The sequence below is a fragment of the Pyxicephalus adspersus genome, chromosome 6 (assembly GCF_032062135.1).
Source record: "Pyxicephalus adspersus chromosome 6, UCB_Pads_2.0, whole genome shotgun sequence".
In the NCBI taxonomy this organism is placed as follows: domain Eukaryota; kingdom Metazoa; phylum Chordata; class Amphibia; order Anura; family Pyxicephalidae; genus Pyxicephalus; species Pyxicephalus adspersus.
Genome location: NC_092863.1, coordinates 49,401,984 through 49,428,029, shown reverse-complemented (window position 1 = coordinate 49,428,029; position 26,046 = coordinate 49,401,984). Strand labels below are relative to the sequence as shown.

Sequence of the window (26,046 nt, the reverse complement as noted above, 5' to 3'; positions counted from 1 at the left end):
AGTAACAAACGTCCTGCCTATGATGATGATGATGATGATGATGATGATGATGCTCGCTCAACATACCGTATAGATATCGTATTGTATCTTTGACAGGACAGGCTGCCTCTTTCCTTTTTTTATAAGGACATAAGGTTGGGTTTCTGTAACTCTCAGAAATAACTGGAAAGATTACATCTAATAAGAATGCTACTCAGGCACAGAGTTAATAACTAACACATTTTTTTCCAGACACTATGCAATTATAAGATATAGCAAAACAATTTCAATGGTAAATTGTGGCGTTTTTATACCCTTTAAGTGGCCTGTTATCTGATAAGAACAGATCCACTTTGTTTAAAGTGGAACTAAATCCACATGACTCGCTGATCTGTGTTTTATCGCAGGGCGCTGCCATCTTCCTTCTCTTCTTTTTCTCAGTACCCTATATGCAGCCGTCTTGATTGGCGGCGCTGGGATGATGTAATGCCTGTGCAGGTGCGCTGGAGTTTAGTCATCCTGGCAACCAAAGCTGATGCTGTACAGCTTTGTCGTCAGAAACCCACAGCCATCGGGCAGAAGAAGCCCCAGAGAAAAGTAATAGGGGGAGAGCTAGTTCCATCCATGATTGATAATTCTCATTTTTGTACAGGTTTATAGGTGTCCCATTAGTTATATTCCTATAGTAACACAGTAATAATATCCTGTCTGAAGCCAGCATGATGCTGATCTGATAAAAACTATTGGTTTCTGGTATCTCTAAATAAAGATGAACATTTTCTGCAGAGGAGTTGAGCAGTGAGATGGCAGAAGTACTACAACAAAATCTAGGTCAGAACCTCTTCTCTTTGACTCCTGCTCGTGCCCCCCCTGACCATGCAGTGTAGGTTATTGACATGTCTTGTGATGTGTTCTGTAACCTTCAGAATGGAAAAATATTCTCTTTCTAGAGTAGAGTAAGTCCTAAAAAAACACAGCGTTGTTTACATAAAAAATATATGAACTACACCCTTACATAGAAAATGAAAATGATCCCCTCTTCTCTGCACCAGCATCTTCAGATGTAGTGTAGAATATTTCCCCTCTTCTTTTCCAGCCCAGTGATGATATGCTATACACCAAGCACTATAGTGCAGAAAACATTGCCAGTCCTGACAACCATTTGCCACAGTTATGTGGGGATCTTATTATTTGCTTACCAAACATATTTTGTGTGTTTTTATACATGGTCTTTTAAGGTAATCAATTTTGTTTTTATAGGGTAATAAATACCTTATATCTAAAGCCAACAATTTCTTTTTTTTTTTATCCGTGTCACGATTAGATTGGTTTTTTTTTTCTTCATTCAGAAACCTTCTGTGTCCCTTCATGGGGATTTCACTTCACTACCTGTAAATTTAACAGAGAGAATAGATCCTTTTAAGAGATACAGAGAGCACAAAACGAATAGGTACTCTAACACTTGCAGCAATTCTATCCTGATGCTAATACGTGTAAAGGTTTCTTTTGTGTACCAATTGACGTAGGGATGACAGCACTGTTGGGAAGGGAGTACTGAAACATAGACTGCCTTGAGTTTTATTAAATTACCTTTTCAGCTGCAGGAATTTGGTGTATATTATTATTTTTTAATTTTAGAAATTTGGTTGCTTTAAAGGATTTGTATAGGCATGATGGAAAATTGTCTCTCACCCTCTAAAACAGTGTTTCTTGAGTTCTTTTTGTTACCGGGAGGGGTCACTATTTAAAATACGTTTCAGGTTTTCTGAGAATCGCTGCTATAATTACAATATCCACAGCTCACAGTACTTTAGTATGGTGGTTAGTGGGAAGATTGTCATCCCTACAGACTAAAAAGATCACTGGTGTCCTTGTGGACTGACCTGAGAGGCTCAAATTGCTCCACAAAATCCTAGCAACCTGTAAAGGAACCCTAGGGTTCCATGGAACTATGGTGGAAACCTGCTCTAGATCTAGTTGCCCAGCATAGTTATTTTCCACCTTACACCCTGTGATGATTTTTGCAGGTTTGTAAAATTCCTGAAGTAATGGACAATGTGCCATAGCTTCGATTGTATTGCTTTATCCCTGCTATAATGTCAATAATAGAAATAATAGAATTTAAATAAATATAGCAGGAGTATTCCTCTTCATGCACACAGTGTGCAGATATAGAGCAGCAAATTGGTTTACTGTTAAAGAAATAATGTATGCTTGTAAAGCGGGAGAGAGAAGAGAGAAATGTTAGGAGCATACCTAATTTCTGACAAGATCAACAGTTATTTTTTCTGTACTTCCAGCATTTGTAAGTAGGATCTCCTCGGATTTATTTAGGAAATGATATGATTTGTGCATTATTCCCAATTGTAGGCCTACATTTCCTTCAGATACCCATTGCCGTTGCTTTTTCAGAAAGATAAATGTAGTCTGTGTGGATGAGTGCTGTGTTTGTGTGCATTCATTGTGGGATATGTGTGTATGAAGTAAAAAATTTTGGCACGTAGGTATTTGAGAGAATAATTTTAATTTCTAATATTAAGGTGCGTGTAATTTAATGATGTTCAGTCATAATTCTCCAACCTTGTATAGGCATATACCATAGGCATATAAAGCTGAACATCCTGAAGTTTGAACTCCATTTGAAATTATTTGCAGCTTTAACCATTGTAGAAAGAAATTTTCTGTAAATTATTTTGTTCAAATGAATTGATTTAAATTTATTGTCTGTGTGTTCATTTTCTAAAATTAGATGATTTTTTTTTTTTTTTTTCCTTTTAGTCTTTGGATACTCCTGCCAGCCCAGTGTCAGAAATTCCAATTGCCATGGAGACGCAGCCTTCACTTGGTACTATTTTTAATACTATTTTAGTGAAATGACCTAACAAAGTATGTTCCTGATGTCTGTTTATGTAATAATATCCACGGTGAAGCAGCTAACAAAAGTCATCCAAAAATGTAACTGCTGTAAATTTATAGCTATCAAAAACCAACTGTGTTTTAGATTCTCCCATACCGCAGTTATGAAGGGGTGCTGAGAAGTTCCTGGCTTTGCCAGAAAGAAGAGAGCCAGAGTTATGAAATAACACATTTATTCATCATATCCCCCCCTGAGACTGATGCACTAGGTACAGCGTAGTTGCAGCTTTTCCAGACCATTCAAATAAAAGTCCTTTGGTTGGGCCGCAAACCAGCTCTCGGCAGCATCTTTGACGTCAGAAATGTCCTCAAAACCTTGCCCTTTCAGGTGTTTCTTCAAATTCGGGAACGGATAATAGTCCGAAGGGGCCAGGTCAGGTGAGTAGTGGGGATGGTGGACCAGTTTGTAACCCAGGGTGTTGAATTTGGCAGCCGCAACATTGGACTTGTGCGCAGGTGCATTGTCCTGCAAAAAAAAGGATCTTTGGTCCACATTCCACGGCGTTTTGTCTTAATTGCCTCCTTCAGCTGGTCCAGAAGGTTCGCATAATACTGTCTGATGATACTAGAGCCCTGAGGTAGGTAGTCCACCAACAGAATACTATCTTTGTCCCAAGCCTCAAAATGGGCCAAAACGGCTTTGGATGCTTCAACTCGTTCCTTCTTCTGATCACTGTTCAAACATTTCGGCACCCATTTCGCTGAAAGCTTGCACATGTCTGAGATAGTGGTGATAACAATCCCAACATGCTCCCGTGAGATGTCAAGTATCTGGGCTATCTTTTTTGCAGATATTTGCCGGTCCTCAATAATCACCTCATGGACAGCATCGCAGGTTGCCGGGTCAGTTGAGGTTGGGAGGCTCCTACTGCGGGGCTCTTCAACGGTGAAATGCCCAGTCTTGAAACGAGATATCCAGGTTCTGATAGTGCTGTAGGAAGGACAATTCTTCAACAATGTTTGTGACATCTCAGTGTGAATGTCCTTGCTGACTTTCCCTGGAGAAACAAAAACTTCATGATGGCCCGTAACACTAACAACGTAAAACTTGCTTGTGCCTCTGCCATCACAGCTTCTCACTAAAAGAAATAAAATTTTCAAGAATCGCAAAGACCTGATATTTGCACAGTTACATACTAAGATATTGGGCTGTAATATGCCCCCACAGTCATTTTTTTTTCTATTTCATCTGGAAGGGGGCAAAGCCAGGAACTGCTCAGCACCCCCTTGTATTTGCCCTAACTGTGTACGGCAGTATTGTTATGCAAAATGTATGTGGTTATTGGGATACTGGGATATTGAAAATGTTCAATTGGAAATTCCAGAAAATCTATACAACTAGCTTTTATGGTTTACCTGGACAGAGCAATGTAATATATTGGTGCATGCTTCTTAGTGGGCGCCAACCTTTTCGGACCCACAGACCACTAAATTTACCGAGTGTCAGGCAAAAGGGAAGAGACTTCCCCCAGAGTAACGTCATGGTGCTAGAACCTGCCCACTCTCCCATCGCAGGTCTGAGTCTGCGATGGGAGGGTTGGCGGCTTGTGTGCGGAGGCACTATAATTTTCCTGTAGGCACAAGAAAGTTTCTGATGTTTGTTAAAAGAAAGCCCTTTGTGAGCTTTTGGCCATCAGACTGAACATCAGGTATGGTGTAGGCCAGCAATGCTCATGATCATAAATTCACCATCTCTTCTATGCTGCATGGTGGTGATGGTGCTAAACTTTGGGGATCCTTTTTAGCTTTGTGGGACATAATGCTTGAGAGGGTTGAATAATTGCAGCATTACCATTGCCCTAAATGTAAACCATTGCCCTAAATGTTACCATTGCCCTAAATGAAAATTATACAATTTATTTAAAAACCTAAAAATCCACTTCTTAATGCCTTGGAGTACCTGGGTAACCTCATTCCAGTAAAGAATTTATGGTCAAAATCTCAATAGGAGTTGGCAGAACTAAAGCAGTTTTTAAGGGGTAAAATGTATTGTTTAAATTCACAAAGCCATCAAAGCCACTGGAGACATATTCTTCTGCCAAAGGTGCATCTACCAAATACTGACATGCAGTATATACTTAGTCATTTTATGTTCCAGTTATTTATTTCTTTTTTTACAATAATTATTACAGATATGTTTTACATATATGTATCCATTTTTTTAAAATACTATTTCTATTATTTTCTTTTTTTCATGTGCCTAGATCCAGCACAACAATTTCTTGATTCCAGCTTTTCAGAGTCTGGATCCCAATTACAAAATGTTACACATTTGGGTCCCCAGCAACAAACAAATGGAAAATATGGTAAGCAATTCAAAGTTACGAAAATGCAAAGTTTAAAGGCGTCGACTGTACACAACTGTGGGAGTCCTTTTATAGGCTAAACAAAGGTTTATGAGATTGTATTGTTTTTTTCTTTCCTTCCGTAGGTTCTTCTAGTGGTGCTATTGGAGTGCCACCCTCTCAACACTTGGCTTACCAGGGTAACAAGCAATCTGAAACACCAAAGGTTTGTCTGGTGTCAAACACAACTGGCTTTCAGCAAGGCAGAACTCAGGCTCCGAGAGTAGCTGCCTCTACTGTCCCCACAAGTACACATTTCACACAACAGCAGCTGCGCCTTACTGATTCTCAGCTTTCAAAAGGAAAGCCTCAAGCTTTTAGCATTCCAGCCCTACAATCAACACAGAATCCAATCTCTCAACAGAGTCAGGGGAAGCTGATAGATCAGTCGTCTTCCTTGTTTCCGGTATGTAAAAGATAGATAATAAATTATGAGAAGGTCTCATGTTTACTTATGGCCCAATATAACATCTATTTCTAGCTGCTTTTGAAGTTTATGTCCACAAAAAAATGTACGAAAGTAATACATTTTACCTGCCACTTTTATTAGATAAACTTTGTTAAATACTTTCCAGAGAACATGGGGAAAGCATAGGCGTGTAACTTCGGAGAAACTGTGTTGTGATGTCTGGTTGGTGGGCAGTGCAGACTTAAGAAGCCTAGTAAACTGTCAATTTATGTCATGCTTTTTTGTGAAAGGAAAGTTTTCATTTTTGAAGCCAGGAAGCACACCACACAGCTACTATACTAATGATTAAAAAAATTCAGCTGGGCAATTTTTTGCGCACTATTATCGTGAGATGACATCTGGGGAGAGGGTTGAGATATGGGCCGTTGGCAAATATATTTCCACTTATTCCTGATGCACTAGGTATGGTCAGCTTTACAGAGAATATTAATGATTTAGTATGGAGATGTGATTGTTCTAAATGTAGGAAACGTAGAACACCAAACACCTGCCTGTCCCTCTTTATTAGTACTCCTCTTCCCTTACAATGAAAACCTAACATTTGTTTGTGGCTCCCACAGAGCTATCCTTGGTACAGAATGACAGCAGTGACTTCCACTGAGAGATTATGTGTGTAAGGTATAGCCAATCATTTCCGCAAAAAAAAATTTAAAAACCTACCTTTATCCTGTAATGAGGAGTTCCATCCAGCAGTTAAATCGTCTCCCACCTGTCCTCAAAGCCAGACTGCTCCTTCTTCCTGTTAGCTGGATTGACAGGCAGCAGCTCTCCACCATCTGGAGGTAGGAGAACCAGTCAGGAAGGAAGACCGGAAATAACTTTATGTTGGTACTATTCCTCAGCTTTGTGTTTAGGCAATGTTTTTTGTTTTTTTTTTTTAAAGAAATTTTAAAGGTTTGCTGCATGTATGTGATAATGTTTTCTTTACACTTTATAACTTTAACACTTTATACTTTTGTCATCGCCATAGACTTTTTGGCAGGTAGTAAATACTTGCTTTTGGTTCAAGTTGTATACTTTTGGCTGTTTTTATTTATTTGGAGTTTTTTTTTTTTTCCCGAGCAGGTGTCCTCGTCAAAGCTTGGCTCTGATATTGCAAAACCTTCCACTCCTGCTCCCCCCTCACCTTCTACCCCAGCCGGTATTCCAGAACCTGTCCTTCCAACAGCAAGTGTCTCACCGAAGAGGATGATGTCCCCTGGGGCCAGCAAGGTTTTGTCACCTTCTTCTTCAAAGTCCCCTTTACCCCAGGACCTTCACAATGTACAAGCAGATATGGAAGATCTGCCGCAGGAAATGTCTAAACCACCTGAGCAGGTATTGATAAGTTTATTAAACTTTGATGTAATCAGGTTTTTAGAATAGTAATAAGTTATTTTATAATTTACATGCAAATACTCCCTGTTCTAGATTTTTTTTATATGTAAAGTTTCTCTAAAGTGTACACTATTACTTTTTTAATATTTGGATAAAGTAGGTCAGTCAGGTGGAAACACTCCCTGTGACAATAATATAGGAGGGCATTTTTCCTTGCGAAAGGTAGTATATATAAAGTTTGGTAGGTGTTCAGCTAGTGCTTGCCTCTGGGGTAAGCTTTGTTGTTTTAATGCATGACCCAAAAAAAAAAAAATTACAGTTGATACAATCTATATTGGTAAGTTCACGCCTAATCTTGTAACGTATGTTTGTAGTAAAAAAAAAAAAAAAAAAAAAAAAAAAAGTAGTTAGGCTTCCTACAAAATAGTTTAAAATTCTAATATCGTCTTTGCTTTATGCAGGAAAACCATATTCATCAGCGAATAACAGAACTTCGTAAGGAAGGTCTTTGGTCATTGAGGAGGCTACCCAAACTTATGGAGCCCAGCAGACCAAAGTCTCACTGGGACTATCTTTTGGAAGAGATGCAGTGGATGGCTGCTGACTTTGCGCAAGAGAGAATGTGGAAAATTGCCAGTGCTAAGAAGGTAGTAAAATAAAGTTAATGTACTCCTTAACCCCCCTAGCGTTCGAAATCTGTTCATATTTCCACGCCAAAAGCGTTTCATTTTTTGCATGGAAATTTATTTTACAATGTAGGCCTATAATTCTTAGGTATAATGCACCAAAATATGTCTAATATTTAACAAATTTATAATAAACTTTAACCAAAAAAAAAAAAAAAAACCTTAAACAAAATATTTTTTTTACAAAAATCTGTTAAAAAAATTGTTAAACATAGAGTATGACTGTACAGTAGCATATATAATATATATTATATCAAGATTTCTTTGTATTGGACTCAATACATCTATTTTGTATTGAATTCAACACAAAAATATGCCGCCGATCCTCCCAATTTACCCAAATGCCATGCCTATTATGAATTGCCAAAGATGTATCTATCGGACCAGTTGGCAATTTGTCCATAATTATATTGTTTAGATGCTGCTGAAGATGTAGGCACTCTTCATACCTGCAGAAAAGTTTTAACGTAAATACCAAGGATTGCATAGAGTGGATGTAAAAGACTTTCAGAATGACTGTTACCTGCCTTTTCAATGATTTGTAAAAATAATTTGTAATGAAAAGAACTTGTTTAATGCAATCAGAATATGGTGTAAACTAGTACATGTAAGTAAGCCCTTCCGATCTACATTTGCAGCATTTTTAACATTTTGTTTTTTTACAAACTGGTGATGCTTTTAGATTTTCTTTTACAGTAAGTGTTTGTTTGCAGATGGCCAGAACAGCTGCAAGACACGTGTCTGAAAAGGTAAAGAGTGATGCCAGGTCCAAGAAGGAGGGAGAAGACCGACTTAGACGCATAGCATGGCTAGCTGCTCGGGAGATTCAGCATTTCTGGGCAAATATTCAGCAGGTAAGTCTGTTAAAACTAATAAAGCATCAGGTTGGTAGTATGTCTTGTAGTTTGCTAACTGTGCAAGGTAAAAATATGCTGCATAGCCTTCACAATTATATTCTGTGTATTGTCCAGTACTCATTTTCTGTAAGTTTTCCTAAATATAGTTGTTGAATAAATATGTGGGAAAAATATATTTAGGCACACAGCCTGCTGCTAAAATGTGAAACACTGTCATGCCTGCTATTGCAGCTGTAAGTTTGTTTTAACCATTTAATGCCATGACCTGTGGTACATATTGCATGTGGAATGGTTGAGGTAAATGTGTTGCACTCATACTTTTCCTTATATAAGTGCAGTTTGCACTTTTCACTACTGGTTGAGGAATCAAACGTCTCTCCCACATTCCAAAACACTATTTCTTCTAGGCCCCATCATGCATTTTAGGACTACAAACCTGGCTATGCATATTGTGAGCACTGAAAATGTTTGCAATTTGCATACATGTGTATTTGATCTATATGGGTAAATCAGCTCATGTCTATACTTTGTTTTTCTGTTAGGTGGTGGAGATAAAGCTTCAGGTGCAATTGCAAGAAAGGAGAAAACAACTCTGTGCAAAACGTGAAAAAGAACAAGGTATGCCTGTTCTTTAGTAAGAATTTCTGTAATTTCTTGCTGTTCTGAATCATAATCTTTGTTTGTTTTTTCATACAGTGACATAACCAGAATTGACATTTGTAGCCCTAGTGTTTTTTTTGTTTTTTTGTTTTTTGGTTTTGTTTTTCTCTGGTGAGGTCCATTTCCGAAATCTGTACACCATGTGTAACCCACATACTCCATAACTAATAGAGCCACGCATGATTTAAAATGGTACAGATTTATTTAGAAGATTTCAAGCTTTGGCTGTTTTTTTTTTTTTTTTTTTTTTTTTTTTTTTTTTAGTTAAATTTGTTTTCAAAGAACTATTTCTTGTGGACTATGACTATGACTTGTGGAGCTATGCGAAGTAGTGTAGGTTCCTTCAGCATCAACAAACTCTTTAGGTAGTAATTGTGCTTTTTTTACCTGCATGTTATGACATGTATCTTACTAATGTATATTATTGTAATTTCATTTACTGCCTCCAGGCCAAACAACTAAAAGGTCTGACCAGAAAGGGAGCACAGAAAAATGTTTGGTAAGTCACAGTAAAATCTGGCAATTAAGCTGTCTGTATGGTACACCGTATGCTAAATTATTTTTCCACTCATATTTTTTTTTTAGTTCCGTACAAGCAATGGTGTGATTTTTAAAGAATGTATTAATCTTTTTTTATTTTTTTTTATTTATTTTCTAGGACCCACTTTTCTCAGGGAACGTTTATAAAGCAACTGAAAATAAAGGTTTGTGTATTTGTTTAATAGAAGTTGGGTATTATGTGATTCAGCAAAAACCTATTACCTTATTTTCTATAGGCTGCTCTAGTTTAAAAAGTGATATAGTCATTTGTTTCCCAAATTATTTTAATTATTACTTTTTAGCAGCAGTTAAGAATTGTAAAATATATTTGACCATGCATGTACAAAACTGCAAAACTTTTGTTTTTTTGTTTTTTTTTTTAATTTTTGGGGATTATTAATTACTCCAATATAGTTAATCTTGTTGCTTATTCCTGTTTGTGTGTTTTCAGACCGTGATCTAGGTTTAGATGGTGCTCAGAAGCAGGTTGTTCTTATAGACTCTCTGCTGACTGTTGAAGGAAGTGGTGTTGCCCATGTAGGTGCACGAAAGCACAGTCGTGACATTGCTGAAGTGGCTGGTGCTGCAGAACTATTACTGCCTCGTGGTAGTGCACGCATCTCTGGAACAGTGAGTCATTTTTTTTAAAAATGATGACGTATGGAAGTTTTTATTTATTATTGCTGAACTCTCCTCATATCCCAGTGATCTGAATATTTGGTTGGCACTCTTTTTGTATCAAATTAATGTCAAAAGAAATAAAAACAAGTGACCACAAGACAGTGCTTCTAGCAGCTGCTGCCTTCTCCACTATATATATATATCTAATATTAATATATCTATAATCTACACATTTTTGTTTACCTTAAAAAGTAAAGCATTGTCATGTAAATTTTTTTTAATTTCTCAGGTTAAAACATCTGCTTCACCCTTACTTCATGGAAAACTTCGAGCTTATCAAATGATTGGACTGGATTGGTTGGCTAAACAGTACAAAAAGAACCTTAATGGGATTTTGGCTGATGAATCAGGACTGGGAAAAAACATTCAGGTGATAGCTCTCTTAGCTCACCTGGCCAGCAGTGAAGGTAAGTAGTAAACTAGCAGAACATCAAAATGTTAATTCACAACCTACAACTAATTTTAATTTTTCTAGTTTGGAATGCATACTTTCTGTTCCAATGTTTTTCACCCCAGAACAGCACTTGAAGAGAAAAGGATGTGACCATTGCAGTAAATTTGGTTCCAAAATTAGTCCCTGAAAAACCATTCAGATGCTTAACAAGCATTTCTAGTCTAAAGGATTCTAGAGGTGTCTTCAATTTTTACACCCCATAAATATTTGAATTGTTAATAAAATAATGGGACTCAGTACAGATGTTTCTATATGAAAGCTGATGTTTGTCATAGTCGGTTATCCATCAGCACAGTAATGGTTAACAGACATTCCAAAACAATCTACCAAGTAGCGTAAAGTTCACTTATTAAAACAAAAATCCACAAGCTGCTAGAAAGTGTGCATTTAAAGCTTGTTTGCCTAAAAGTATAATCATACTTTTGTTCCTGTAGATATTCGTGTCTGGGAGATTCAGTCCTACCTAAATTTTTTTCCCCTAATATTATGTGTATTGTATTTATTATCAGGTGTATGGGGTCCTCACCTAATTGTTGCACGAAGCTGCAATGTTCTTAAATGGGAGCTTGAACTGAAACGCTGGTGCCCAGCACTTAAACTCCTGCTGTATATTGGTAGTCAGCGAGAGCTCAGAAGGAAACGCCAGGTACAGTGTCACAGAAAAGCTGTAAAGTATTTTGATAAGTGGTGTACTTAAAAACAAAGAAATAATTATCTTTTATATTGTTAGACTTGGGATGAGCCCAACAACTTCCATGTCTGTATCACTTCTTACAAACAACTGTTTAAAGGACTCCAGGCGTTCATGAAGATGAGATGGAAGTACTTGGTATTGGATGAAGTCCATCAGATCCGGAATATGAATGAAAAGCATTGGGATGCTATTTTAAATCTTCCAAGGTTTGCCCACTAATCTATATTTGAAAGGGAGGTGGGGGCATGGGGGATAAGAGCACATATGTTGATTCAGAAGTTCATAAGGGAGACAAAATAACAAATACAAAAAAATTATCTAAATAAATTTGGTCTATTTATGTTTAATAATATCTGTGTATTCAAAACAGTTTTTTGTTTGTTTTGTGGTTTAGCCAGCGACGCCTACTTCTCCGGGACACTCCGTTACCACACACATGGAAGGACCTGTGGACCATGGTGCACTTCCTTATCCCAGGCTTATCTAGACAATATTTGGATTTCCCAGTAAAGGATAGCTGTGACCAGGACCATGACTATCGACATACCATTTCCATACGGTTGCATCGGGTAAAAAAAATTTTGTTGACAGAAACTTTTTTTTTTTTTGTCTTATAGTCCCCTCTTTTTGCTAGATTTTGTTTTGCTAGTGCATAATATTTTGTGTAGTTCAAATGTGTTTATTTTTTTCCGACAGTCCACTCAGCCATTTATATTGCGACGGACCAAAAGGGATGTGGAAAGGCAGCTAAACAAAAAATTTGAACATGTACTCAAGTGTCAATTATCAAACCGCCAAAAGGTCTTGTACGAAGATATCATGATGCAGCCTGGGTAAGAATTTGAGGAACATTTATGATTTCTATCAAATAAGAAGGCAATGCTGATGACAGGTTTTTTTATAATGTTGTATTTTGAGTGATATATTTTTCCCTTTTGGCTACTCTAAAGTTGCCCTGCAGGTCAATGAAACCTGACATTGACCACATCTCAATTAGATATCATGTTTGAATTAAAACTTATCTCATCCTGAGCAAATAAATCTGTAGAAGATCTTACAAATCTTTTTCAGTTGCTTGCCCAGATATTTAGATATGTAGGTCACAAATGCACTGTATGGTTTGTGTCTTAACCGTGTTGCTTCTGTGCTTGGCAATGTCCACCAACATGTTTTTAGATTAGTTACATTTTGGACCTCTTATTTATCACTTATTTTTATTCTTGTATAGAACTCAGGATTCCCTAAAGGGTGGCCATTTTGTCAGTGTTCTTCATGTCCTGACGCAGTTGCAGAGGATTTGTAACCATCCAGATCTGGTGGATCCACGTCCTGAGCATTCGTCCTATGCATTTGAAGCTTTGAAATATGAGACTGCTTCTTCAATACTGACTGCTTTAGAATATGACCTATGGAAGGTGAGATATTCATGGTACTGTGCTAGATGCATTATTAGGGTGTAGACTATAGGCTAAAAGCTGCGTATGTCTGCATACATGATCTACAATGTTTGTGTGGCATCTCTCAAAACAATATATCAGCCCTGTAGGGACAAAGAATAAAGAGAAATAGTTTTTTAAGCAGTTCTTGAAATGCAAAAAAAAAAAAGTTTTATACTTTGTTATGGCTACAATATCTAAGGATTCATCATTATTTATGTATGTTGGCCACTGGAAAACAAATATAGACTTTTTTGCTTGATTTGCATTTTTACGTTTTGTTTTTCTGTCTTTTCTAGAACACAGACCTGTCCTTATTTGATTTACTTGGGTTAGAAAATAAAATGTCTTGTTATGAAAGCCAGCAGATCCCTAAGCAAAAACTGACCAGAAAGCTTATACAGGAAATTTATAACGCCCCTGATCCTGCTCCTCGGCCCAGCCGGGTGAAGATGAAACCAAGCAGGTTGGCTGTGTTTATGATCGTTTGCTATAATCTTCTTTCCTCATTGTAACTTTCCATTTATTGGTTACCATTTATTTTTATTTTTTTATTACTTTAAAACTTACAGGTTGTTTGAGGCAGTCCCCTATGGACAGAAACCTGAAGGGCGCACAGTTTCTTTACCAAGTACACTTGCAACACGTGTTGTAACAACAACTACAACTACTGTCACACAACAGGGACAAGTGAAAAGATCATCCCTAACCACACCTGCTATACCTCAGGGGACCAAAGGTATCAACTGTTTAATGTTTATTGCTTCATAATTAATATCCTGCCATTATACTATTGCATAATTACTCAAATATTATAATACAAACTGTGTATTTATTTTATTTGTAGTCAATCAACATACCTGTCAGTTTAAAATGTATTTTGAAAAAAAAAAAATTATCCAAATAACTTCCAAAGTCAGTTTAGACATTCAGGTTGTGAACATTGTGCTAACATTACTCTATTTCGCTTTTTGTAAAAAAAAAAAAAAAAAAAGCATGGAAGAACATGGCATGGTTTCATTTTATGCTAATATGATTTAAACTCTAACCAGATATTTGGTAAAATTTCCTCTTTGAGATTCATTGTATTTGTGTCATTAAAGAAATGTAATAAATTGCATATCTGGTGGGCTTAAGCTGTTTCATCACCAAGGGTTTATATATATATAAAAAAAACAGGCTTGTGTAGTTTTTAGTTTTTTCATTAGACACTATGTTTCCTTGTGTCTTTAATATGGGAAAATGATGTCCAAAAGCTTAAGCCAGTTAGGTTTTATGTATGGAAAGCTTAGGCTTGTTTGTCCAGAAATGTGCCCTAGAAGGTCTCCAGCATGCCTCCCTAAGATTCAATATTTTATAGTGTATATGTGTGCAATTTCTCCCACATTATTAGGATATTAAACATTATTATAAACCTGTGCACACTTTAACCCCAGTAAGGGGGCCACAGTCTTTAAAGACCACCAACGACAGACCCTAAACATCAAGGGACTGTTGTCAAGCTAACAGTCTGTAATTATAAACAATAGTAAGCTGCAAGTGTTTAGATGAGCTTGACATAAGTCGTTGCATGTGTGCTGGGTGCTTTGCAAAGTAACTGAAACTATTCTTCACCCTTCATGTATTTTCAGTTCTAAATGTCTTGGTTATAAGTTCATTTTTTGTGGTGGTGCCTGTAAGTTTCACCATTGATAAATATCCATATGTTTCATGCAAATTTTCCTTACCTAATTAGCAATGTCATTCTCAGTACCTATTACCCAGGGTCAAACCACACATGTCTCTGTGGGAGTTCCTAGGCCTCAGGCACCAGCAACCTTTGCATCTGCCCCTTCAGTAAGGCAACTGAGTCAGGCCCAGACTTCTCAGCATGCTGTCCAGCAGAATGTTCTTTCTCCAAGGCTGGTGCTGAGTTCGCAGGCCAGGCTTCCAAGTAAGTTGCATCCCATGAAGCCTCTATTTTTAATGGCTGCTCTAATAACAAATGCATGCAGAAACCTGCATACCTTGACAGAACCCCATAATCCAATCTAGGTATTAATTCCATATCTAGCAGCTCATCCACAGCTGCCCACCTTCTGATTTAAATAAAAATGTACCATATTTCTTTTATTTTCTCATTTTTAAATTCTTAGCTCGAAGTGCTTTTTTCAATTTTTTATAATTTACTATTCATTCAAGAGAGAAAACTATTTGAATACACGTTTATTTGTTCTGCCAAGCTATGTAAACCATAACATTTCTTCTAAGGTACCTATTAAAACAATAAGAATCTTCACTATACAATTCTTTTAAACATAACTGGGCAACGTTTATCTTTCCTTTTCTTTGACATGGTTACAGCTTTCTCTTTTTTTTCTGATCTAAAACCTCCTGTACTGTTTCCGTTTGTTTTGGCCTTTACAGGTGGTGAAGTTGTAAAAATTGCTCAACTTGCCACAGCCGGAGCAGCCCAAGGGCGAATTGCACAACCTGAGACCCCAGTCACCCTGCAGTTCCAAGGAAACAAATTCACCCTGTCTCAGAGCCAATTGCGTCAACTTACTGCTGGACAGCCATTACAGTTACAAGGTAATTTGAAGAATAATTACACATTTCATATACTGGTGATTGTTATGTAGGTAGCAGGTCTATATACGTTTAGTGAAAGGCTATTTAGTGCTTTCTTTGATTAAAACTTCTTAGTTTTTGTTTGACTTTATGCTGGAGCAGTTGTATCAGGGCTTGAAATCCTGTTCTTGCATGACACCTCTTTTAAGGCAAATATATTCTTTCCTTCTAACCACTTTAAAGTGAATCTATCATAAAGCAAAATACCTGCACACAAACCTGTTATAGACATTTTCTAACATCTTTTTAAATTGCTAATTCTAGTAATCCCATCTATTTAAGCTAACAGTTACATTCAGGTTTATGCTTGTTTATTCTAGGTAACGTTCTGCAGATTGTTTCTGCTCCAGGCCAGTACCTGCGTACTCAGGGGTCTGTTGTTCTTCCATCTGTGCCACAAAATGCAGCTGCTAATGCCATAAGAAACCAACCACAAGTGGGAACTCCTCTGCCTGCTAATGTGCCATCAGCTGGTAAGGCTGTTGTAGATGACTATTACATGTTTATAAGGATTTTGTCTGCTGCAAGCCCTTTAGGTATATTATATGTTTTATGTACCAGCAACCCTACTGCCGGATTTATATGGCTGTCTGCAGTTCTACTGGAGAGTCCAAAAGCAGGGGATCTGCAACAAAATCATATTATTGTTTTTAAAAATATAGAGATTGTATACTTTCTGAAAACATTTTGGCGTCCAGATATCATACGTTTATTCACTTTCTGAGTATCTGTATCTGTGAACTTAAAGGAATACTTTTGCAAACAAAACCTATAGCTGAGCTTCCCTAAAAAAGACAATTATACATAGCTTTTTATATCTTCAATTGTTTTTAGAAGATAATGACTCCTTGTCACTTATTTAATAGATAGTGCTGCTAAAGCTATATACACAAGTGAAATCCTTCCCATCTGATACGAACTGTGGTGCTCATTTTGAGCAAGAGTTTGACATGTGTACAGTGGTTGCCTGACATCGTTCATGGATCTGTCTTGACAGATCCATGAACAACTAATGGGGATAGATTGCTATACAAGGTAAGGGAGGAAAGCACGCCAGGGTGCCACCCACTAATTCTTCCCACTTTCCATAGAACAGTACAGGGCTGGTTTATCTGTCATTATTTGTCACTGGAAACAAGTATGAAAGATCATCCATTGATGTAAATTTGCATGTGTTAATGCAGCCTAACACATTGATTCATCAAACCTTTTTGTCCTAGAGGAGCTTAGAGGAAAATAGTAACCCTTTTAAAATTAATCAGATTCTTTGCAGGACATATTTATTTTTAAAATTTGCTAAAGACAAAATTGCAACCATCTTTGAAATAGACACACCTACAGATCTGTCCAAAAAGTTTAGATGGCATTGTGCACTGGTACATCAATGTTATTTACATATTTAAGACCTGGCAGATATTAGGTTATATAAAATAGGGTTTAGCTTGTTTAGGTGGAACTAAACCCTTTTTACTCACCTGTTGCAATTTTTTAGTTCTGCTTTTAATAGTTTCTACTTTTAAAATAATTTTTAAATCCGAAAATCTGGCTACTGACCTAAGTCTTAGTATCTACAGTGTGTTTTTTTAGTTACTGTAATTATTTTAAGAAAGTAATAATTGTTGTTTTTACAGCTCTTTTAACTGCCAAAAGCACACAACCTGCAGTGGATCCAGCTACAAAGTCAGCTCCAACTTCACTTTCCCAGGTGTGTTTAATTAGGATAAGATGGCTAATAAGATATTAAAAATTGACAACATTTCTAGTAGAGATGCAATAGCTTTAAGAAGTATGGTAAACTTGTGCATTTCAGTACCACACATTTACCTAACCTTGCTTAACATTGTTGTAATTTTTGTCAGGCTGTGGAAAAAAAATAGGATGTTTCCTTCACTTTTAATTTCATTTTTTTTCTTTTATTGGTTATGCTTGTTTTAGAGAAAAAAAAAGTTATACTGCTGTAATTTTCTTCCACAAAATATACCTTTCCAAAGCCTGGAACTACAACTGAAATGGTCTCCCACCCATTACTACATTTTTTTGCCATCATAGTTATTTTTATCATGTGACAGTACAGTATGTTATGTTTGACAGTGTATGCACATTATTTTTTCATCTTTCACTTGGTATGCAACCCTAATACACTTCACAGCCATCCTAATTTTGTAAAATGTTTTTCAAAAAGGAATCTACAGAAGACAAGCAGCGTTCATTGAAGGAGCGTCTAGATAGACTATTTAGCTGCAATGAACGACGATGTGGGAGAGCTCCTGTGTATGGGTCAGATCTTTTATCATTGTTTACGTTGAGGTATTCTGATACAAAGCCTTTCATGTTGGATACACAGTGGAGCTGGACTGGATCAGTACACTGTGCAGTCTCTTCTCAGTCTCCAGAAAACTTCAGTGATCCATTGCAAAACCTTATCCTGAGCATAAATCAGAAGAAAGCTGATTTGGAACCCATTGCTAAAAGGTAAATGTCATATTTAGATATTTACTTTAACATTTTGTAAAGAAAAAACACATAATATGCAGCTCTATTAGTGTTAATGTCATGTCTTATTAATGTTTAGGTGCCTCTAAAATTTGTGAACAAGTTCAGTTGGAATTGGAATAAAAGTAACTAAGCCATAGTTACCCATGCCAGAAAAGTTTGAGTGTCACTGCTGTAGGAACGCAATACTAATTAACTTGTATAACTTGACACAATAATAACTGCAGTTGTCTTTTAGTAAGTTCATATATTGATAATATTTTAGGTCCCTGAGTGTGGTCCCTGCAGCTGTGACAACTCCTCCAATTATGACAGTGTTGCATCCTCCTCCCATGTATACTCACAGCATAAAGATCCTAAAACAATGCCTGAGGCAGTATGTAGATCCTTACATTCAAAATCTACGGGCGCAAACATCACCTCACTGTGTACAGGATCCGGAACTGCGCCTTATCCAGCGTGATTCAGGTAGGGTGAATCTTTGGTTCTAAAACTTTCCTTTTTTAGAATTCTTTCAGACTTTCTTTTTGCATCTTGAGCTGGGTTTTTCGCATGTGCCACATACAGAAAATTCATAATGTTTAGGCTTAAACTGAATAATTTTGCAAAGATAATTTGAGCTAATAGATTTTTAAGAACTTGGGTCTTGTAATACTACTAAGTTGGAGCTCTAATAAATTACAATTAACTCTTTGTAGCTCCATCATAAGACTCACTGAAAATATAAATGAATCATTTGCAGTACCTCTTAGTTACTTGAAGTGTACCTAAACTCAGAAATTTAACTTTTTAACTTTACATAAAAGGTTAGACAACCCTGTTGTGTAAGGTAAAAAATCTGTTCTGTTTTTTTTTTTTTTTTTTTCTGCAAACACCCTTTTTTTTGGGCATGCGCAGAAGGAGCCTTTTTGTGAAAAGGGAAAAAATTGCCGAACTCACGCATGCACAGTGAGATCGGCAATTTTTTTTCCAACCTACCTCATTCGATCTTGCGCCTGGGTCGGGAGGTAGGAAGAAGGACCTAGAAAAAGAGGGGAGATGGTAGCGCACAGGCTCCGAGATGGATATCGGGACGACGTGGGACCGATCGACTGCGCTGCGGGATTGAAGGTAGGTGTATTTTTTTTTGTTTTGGCCATTTTTCAGTTTACTTCCTCTTTAACTAAGAGGAAATATTTGTATGTTTTAGTTCGAACTTACTGTTAGAAGGAAAATGTTTACAAATATCTATGTCCCATGCCATCTTAAACAATGACAAATTCTGCACTACTTTACAGTAAATTTTTATGATTTTTATGTGTGTGCGTGTATATGTATTTATATTCACTCTTTAAAGTAGAGTTAGCGTATGTAAATATTAAGGTTTTAGCTCTTTCTAGCATCCCATCCATAGGGCAAGTGCCACTCTAAATGTGACATTGTATGACATTTGTTCCATTTGCAGACTGTAGCTAGGTTTATGGTCCTTAAATTGTTGAAAATACACATAGACTAGATCTTAACTACTAAGTGTTTTGTTCTGCTTGACTTCCACAGGGAAGCTTGAGGCTTTATCTGTCCTTCTTCAGAAACTGAGGTCTGAGGGTCGGCGGGTGCTGATTTTCTCTCAGATGTTACTAATGCTGGACATATTGGAAATATTTCTGGACTATCGTTCGTTTAGCTTCTTGAGGATTGATGAAAATGCTAACTTCAATCAGTGCCAGGTGTGAACAAGTTGCTTCAATAATTTTAACTCCTTTCCTCTGGTTTTACCTGTTTGTTTGTTTATTTATCTCATTGGAAATGTATGGGAACAATTCCTCATCCTTACTCCAGGGTTTTTGTTGTCTGTACATTCCTTGGCATTAATTGAGGATAAAGTAAATGTTCTCTTGCTACTTCTGGAAACTCTTTTCCATAGGACTGGCTAAGTTGAACATACATGTAAATACTTTAATCTGTTTTGTTCTTACTCATTACAGTCCTAAATGAACATATTTTAGGTTTTGAAAAGTGATGCATTCTACTATTTATGGTTAATTAGGTTTTTTTTTTAAATAATTTTGTTATAGGATCTCATGAAAAGTTTCAACAGAGACCCTCGCATTTTCTGTATGGTGCTGTCTACTCACATCCATTCTCTTGGGGTGCATCATGTAGAAGCAGACACTGTGATATTCTATGACAGTGATTTAAATCCTGTGATGGATGGAAAGACACAGGCATGGTGTGATCTCATTGGAAGAGCAAAAGATATTCATGTGTACAGGTATTGTCTGATTTTTGGTAGTGTTTTTATTTTTTTATGTTTTTTTTATTTTTTTTATAATTGTGCTCCACTGTGAGTTGAACTAGAGTTTTACATAACAATGTCATTTTCTAATTCAATTGAAGGATTCATGAAGACCTTTATTAACCAATATCTGTAAACTCATATGGTTGTTATCTTTTCCTGTTTTAAGCTTAAGCTTCTTTTTCCACAATAGTTGGAATTTTGAATTGGCCTGACAGAGCAGGACTAATTGAAACCAGTGCAGTATTTGCTATGTGCACCCAAATAAATATATACCAAATGCACAATGTATTGATTGGGCAGTGCTTGATACCCCTAGCCTTTATACCTGGTGAGCATGTCTCAAGGGACCGGAGTCACACTTAACAATACCTGCATGAGCAGAGAATAGAAGCACCAGACATAAGTAAAGTAGGCTGGTTGTGTTTGGGAGTTGTGGGCAGCGCAATGGCTCTGAGGTTAGCACTCTCAACTTTGCAGCACTAGGTCTCAGGTTCGAATCTCGGCCAAGGAGCTATCTGCATAGACTTTGCATGTTATCCCTATGTCTGCGTGGGTTTCCCCTGGGTACTTCAGTTTCCCCCCACATTCCAAAAACATGAGATTAATTGTCTTCCCCAAAATTTGACCTTAGATTGTGGCAATGATATGGTGGGACATTAGATTGTGATTGTAACAAATTTCTTTTGAATTAGGTACCATCCCTTTTTTTCAGCTTCTATTGCATTTGGTAAAAGATGACTCTTTGCTACAGTCTTTTTAAAATCAGAAAAAAATACCAACTATTTTGTACATATAATCATATATTTTTTTTTTTTTTTACCTTTTGCATTTTTCCTAATTTTGTCATGAGGCATACATGCAAATTCACCCTACTATTTTTCATGTTTAGGCTTGTGAGTGCTAATTCAATAGAGGAGAAGTTGCTAAGAAATGGCACCAAGGATCTTATTCGAGAAGTGGCAGCTCAGGGAAGTGACTATTCTCTGGCATTCCTAACGCAGGTAAGCGGACGAAGCATAGCATATGCCTCAACTCCTGGCAAACTGATAAATACACAGGTGTGTCATATATTTGGGAGATGTTTTACCAAAGCACTTTTGCTCATCCTGCCGCAGACATTCTCTTACATTGCTCTGCCACCAACAGGAGACCTGATTTTTCTCTCATGCAGTTGGGTAACACTTTATGTATATTATATTTTTTATTAACGTTTTGCAGAAAATTTCACAAAAATATATGAAAACTGAAACAAAATGATGGGGGGGGTCTATTATTTTCAAAGAGCATTAGGAATACAAAAATTGTTAAACGATATTCAGTTTCATGTCTGAAGACATCAATACCATACGTATAGCAATTTTAAAAAGTTACACGGCGTCCATTTATTACATTAGCATGAGGGTTGTCCACATATTTATAGGGAAGTATCTACTTAAAACATTACCAGCATCGTCCTTTATTTATACAGTGTACACAGGACAGATTGGTGAGATATAACCATTGAAATCCATAAAACCCTTTCCTGTATTTTATCAATCCAGGAACCTTTAATGTCTGGGGATAGTCTGAAAAATCCCAGATGTCCCAAGACATTCCATCATGAGAACCCTTCTCTTCCCACAATATTTGAGTTTCTAATGATGAGATGTTGTCAAACTCCACAACCCATTCTGACATAGTAGGAACTTTTGAGGAGCCCCAATGTCTGGCAAAAAATCTATGGCCCACTACAATAACATGACGTAGAAGGCCCCGTCTAATAGTCCTATTGAAACCAGGGAGAATTGCCAACAAGGTCATCTTGGGATCGGGACAAAGATTTGCATCCATAAATTTATTGTACAACGCAAAGATTTTTTTCCATAAAGTCACAATAAGAAGACAAGAGCTCCAGATGTGTAACATGGATCCACGGGCATGGCCACATCTCCAACAACTGGGTGCATAAGTGGGATAAAATCTATGTATGTCCAGCAGACATCTATACCACCTACTAAAAATCTTGAAACCGTTCCTGGTCTCTGGCAGATCTGGATAGTTTATGTACATACCTAAAAGATTTTTCATTTTCTTCAGGTGCTAATGTACATTCCAATTCTCTTTCCCAATACCCAATGAAATGCGGAGTGTTAGGACAGAGTTCATGTAGCAGTATATCATAAATACAGGCAACCCCATGTACCACTCTGTCAGTTTGGAGAATCAACCTTTCAAATTTCGTGGGAGATCTAGTTAAACGGTTCAAGGGCTTCAGAGTATGGATGAAATCTCTCAAATGAAGTATGATAACCACCGGGATCTCCCTGAAACCCCAGCAACCTGTATTTCTGTCAAGGAGGGAATATCCCCCTGTGAAAATATTTGACTAAGTCCAGAGTATTCCTCTCTATTTCATATCAAAAAGGTGATTGCATCTAAAGTCGGGGGAAATTCCTGATTTTGAAACAGAGGTGTTAATGGACCAGGTCTAGATGGGAGCAAAGCCTTCGCTAACAATTCATCCCATAGGAAAGAGTTTGGGGCACTGTAGGGTACAGGGCAGATGGGTTCCAGATTGTGGTTTTGTCCAAGGAGGTAAAGAACATGATGACATAGTCTCATCCATAGTGATCCATGCCTTATATTGTTTGATATGGTTCCAATCTACAATCCTGTAAAGCACTGCAGTTTGATGGTAAATTTTAAAGTCAGGGACAACCAGTCCACCCATAGCTTTTTTCTTAGTAAGGAATAACCTACTGATGCAAGATTTCTTACTCCTCAATATAAAAGAGTAACTTAAACACTCCAATTTAGAAAATAAATGGCTAGGGGGCGGGGCTGCCATAATATAAAATAGGCATAAGACCTTTGGCAGGATATCCATTTTGACTACATTCACTCTCCCCAACCATGACAGTTGTAAATTATTATAGGACTGAAGAGTAGATTCAATTCCCAGTAATAGTGGTTTATAATAAAATTCAGCTAGGGCCGGTAAGTTAGAGGTAATGTTGATTCCTAAATATTTCATGCAGGTGGGTTGCCATTGAAAGGGAAAATTACCTTTCAATAAGCATAGTTGTGTATTTGGTAAAGAAATGTTTAATGCTTCAGTTTTGTCATAATTACCTTTGAAATTGCTTAGGGCACCAAATCGCTCAAATTCTTGTATGATTGTGGGGATAGAGATTTGGGGTGAAGTCACATATAGGTGATCATCAGCAAAAATTGACAGTTTGTAATTGTCCTCTTCAACTTGTATACCTCGAATACTGGGGTTATTCCTAACAGCTATGGCCAAATGTTTCATGACTAGAATGTAAAGAAGGGGGGATAGTGGGCATCCTTGCCTAGTGCCATTATTTATTTGAAAGTATTCAGATAATATACCATTTGTTCTAACACGAGCACTAGGACCGGTAAATAAAGCCTGAATTTGTTCCAGCATGACTGGGCCTAGCCCGATTTGAATTAGGGTTTCCTGTAAGAACACCCAATCTACACGATCAAACGCCTTTTTGGTGTCAACCGAGAGGAGGCAGGTCGATACAGAGGACTTCTCGCCCCAATCATTCAAAGAAACCGACTTCAAGGTATTATCCTGCGTCTCCCTTCCAATAGTAAATCCAGCTTGATCCAGGTGAATAATATGGGAGAGTACAGATTTCAATCTATTTACAATTCGTTTCGGAGTATATTCTAATATCCAAGTTAGTAAGTGATATGGGGTGGTAATTACCACATATCGTGGGGTCTTGATGCGGTTTGGGTAATACGGTGATGTGGGCCGTAGTGATTGAGTAGGAAAAGCAGAGGCGGAGGACACATCATTAAATACAGATAACATAAACGGGGCCACAAGCTCCTGAAATGTTTTATAAAATCGGGGTGTTAAACTGTCAGGACCCGGACTTTTACCCAGTATCAAAGACGAGACACATGCCTTTAATTCTATGTCCAAAAATGGATTTTCTAGACGAGGCGGTCTGGAAAGTAGGCAAGGCCGTGTCCATAATGTATCCCTGTACTTTGGATCCAGCCAGGATCCATACCTGCAAATTTCCTTTTCAAATTGTATAGATCAGAATAATATTCCTTGTATAATTGCAGAGATATTTTGACCCAAGGTACACTTCCATATGACCTTAGGTATCCTACAGATATAAGAGCCCTAGGTGGGTGGGGGCATGGAAGGCTAATAACCTGTAGTGAGTACTTGACACCTCCGTACTAGGTGCTACCTGAGAAAACCATTTAGAAATAGCAAATATCCTCTATAAAACTTATAAGTGCATTAGTTCAACTCTTGAGTAGACAATAGAAAATCCTAACATGGTATAAACACATAACTATATAGCCTATATAGGAATCATCTTACTGAATGTAGTGTCTCATGACTAAATTTTCAGGTGTGGTCTAATCTGCCGTCAGATGAGAGCAGTACACAATCGACTGTAGACATTGATGGTGTGTAGATGGCAGTCCAGAGCAGGATCCCTGTGCCAAACGAGGTAGCAAATGTCCGAGTGTGCCGACATGTAACAAAAATAGGAGAACCTCCTGGTAGTAAATGTAGTGCTGACAGCATCACAGTCCATTTGGGTCTGAAAAAACGGGCAATCCAACAAAAACACTGTCGGCCTCAACAGCAGGACGGATAATGGACAATATCACTGGAAGAGGCCAAATCCATCAGCACAAGAACAAAAAAAAAAAAAAAAATGAGAACGAAGCATAGATGGACATATGAGCCAAATAATAGCGCAGGGAGGCCTGGTAGTATGTGAGGTACGAACCATTAGTACTGGTACAACTGGAGTCTAACATAGCTTGAAAAATAATCGAACCATTGAAAGTGCATAAAGATGCAGCCATGCGATTTATATGCCTGTTGCAGCTTGGCGCCAGTGAGGAAGCCCAATAGAAGGCAAACCAATAGCAGAGATGATCTTTGGAAGGTAGTCAGCATCTTTAAAGATCAAAAAATTTCCTTAAGTTCCTCCAGCAGTGGTTTAAGAGCCCTCCACATTACTAAAGTATGTCTAGAGAGATCCGGTAGAAAATACAGTTGTGTACCATCAAAATCTAGGGATTGTTTGCGGCGTGCGGCCTTCAGAATATTATCCCGAACAGTAAAGTAATGGACATGGAAGATCATGTCACGTGGGCGTAGGGAGTCTGAAGACTTAGGGCCCTGGGCTCTATGTGTCCTATCAATAAGTAATTCTGTAGTCGCAGGTCTGTCCAGCAACATATGAAAAATGCCCCGATCAGTAGCCATAAGATCTGGTGCAGTAGTTGCCTCAGGCAGGCCCCTGATTCTTACATTGTTCCGCCTGTTGCGATTTTCTAGATCATCTATAGAAGAGGAAGTAAAGTGCAACTTACGTTCATGGCTTTGGATGCAATCTTCCAGCTGGTTCACCCTTAAAAATAAAGCAGTATGATCTACCTGTAGAGTAGACACTGTGGACTGAGTGGCTTCCAGATTTTGTTTAACCTCAGCAATTTTTTGCTTGAAAGAGGCCTCTAAGCAACAGGTATGCGTTTCTAAGTCAGACCTGGTACCGTGTTTCCCCGATGATAAGGCAGGGCCATCAAATAAGACAGCCCCCCCTTTTTAGGTAAAAATGAAAAATAAGCCCCCCC

General features: G+C 37.5%; 1 protein-coding gene and 1 non-coding gene across 5 annotated transcripts in view; both read left to right on the top strand.

The window, feature by feature from the left end:
- Positions 1-26,046, top strand: part of LOC140333802 (E1A-binding protein p400-like) — a 47,536-nt gene that overhangs the window by 3,267 nt on the left and 18,223 nt on the right. For 3 of the 4 annotated variants that reach the window (XM_072415714.1, XM_072415713.1, XM_072415712.1), the window contains exons 3-29: positions 2,758-2,824; positions 5,100-5,201; positions 5,327-5,646; positions 6,775-7,026; positions 7,488-7,673; positions 8,426-8,566; positions 9,112-9,187; positions 9,679-9,728; positions 9,888-9,933; positions 10,221-10,399; positions 10,680-10,857; positions 11,414-11,550; positions 11,635-11,804; positions 11,993-12,167; positions 12,295-12,431; positions 12,827-13,013; positions 13,334-13,500; positions 13,607-13,773; positions 14,785-14,967; positions 15,441-15,605; positions 15,965-16,117; positions 17,276-17,349; positions 17,827-18,116; positions 18,403-18,605; positions 19,674-19,843; positions 20,192-20,388; positions 21,305-21,416. In XM_072415714.1, the coding sequence (XP_072271815.1) occupies positions 2,758-2,824; positions 5,100-5,201; positions 5,327-5,646; positions 6,775-7,026; positions 7,488-7,673; positions 8,426-8,566; positions 9,112-9,187; positions 9,679-9,728; positions 9,888-9,933; positions 10,221-10,399; positions 10,680-10,857; positions 11,414-11,550; positions 11,635-11,804; positions 11,993-12,167; positions 12,295-12,431; positions 12,827-13,013; positions 13,334-13,500; positions 13,607-13,773; positions 14,785-14,967; positions 15,441-15,605; positions 15,965-16,117; positions 17,276-17,349; positions 17,827-18,116; positions 18,403-18,605; positions 19,674-19,843; positions 20,192-20,388; positions 21,305-21,416 (4,284 nt within the window). The remainder of the gene's footprint in view (positions 1-2,757; positions 2,825-5,099; positions 5,202-5,326; positions 5,647-6,774; positions 7,027-7,487; positions 7,674-8,425; positions 8,567-9,111; positions 9,188-9,678; positions 9,729-9,887; positions 9,934-10,220; positions 10,400-10,679; positions 10,858-11,413; positions 11,551-11,634; positions 11,805-11,992; positions 12,168-12,294; positions 12,432-12,826; positions 13,014-13,333; positions 13,501-13,606; positions 13,774-14,784; positions 14,968-15,440; positions 15,606-15,964; positions 16,118-17,275; positions 17,350-17,826; positions 18,117-18,402; positions 18,606-19,673; positions 19,844-20,191; positions 20,389-21,304; positions 21,417-26,046) is intronic. The other variant, XM_072415715.1, reaches the window with a different exon arrangement.
- Positions 19,936-20,064, top strand: LOC140334400 (small nucleolar RNA SNORA49). Its single transcript, XR_011921528.1, has one exon. It is a non-coding gene; the product is annotated as a small nucleolar RNA SNORA49 (small nucleolar RNA).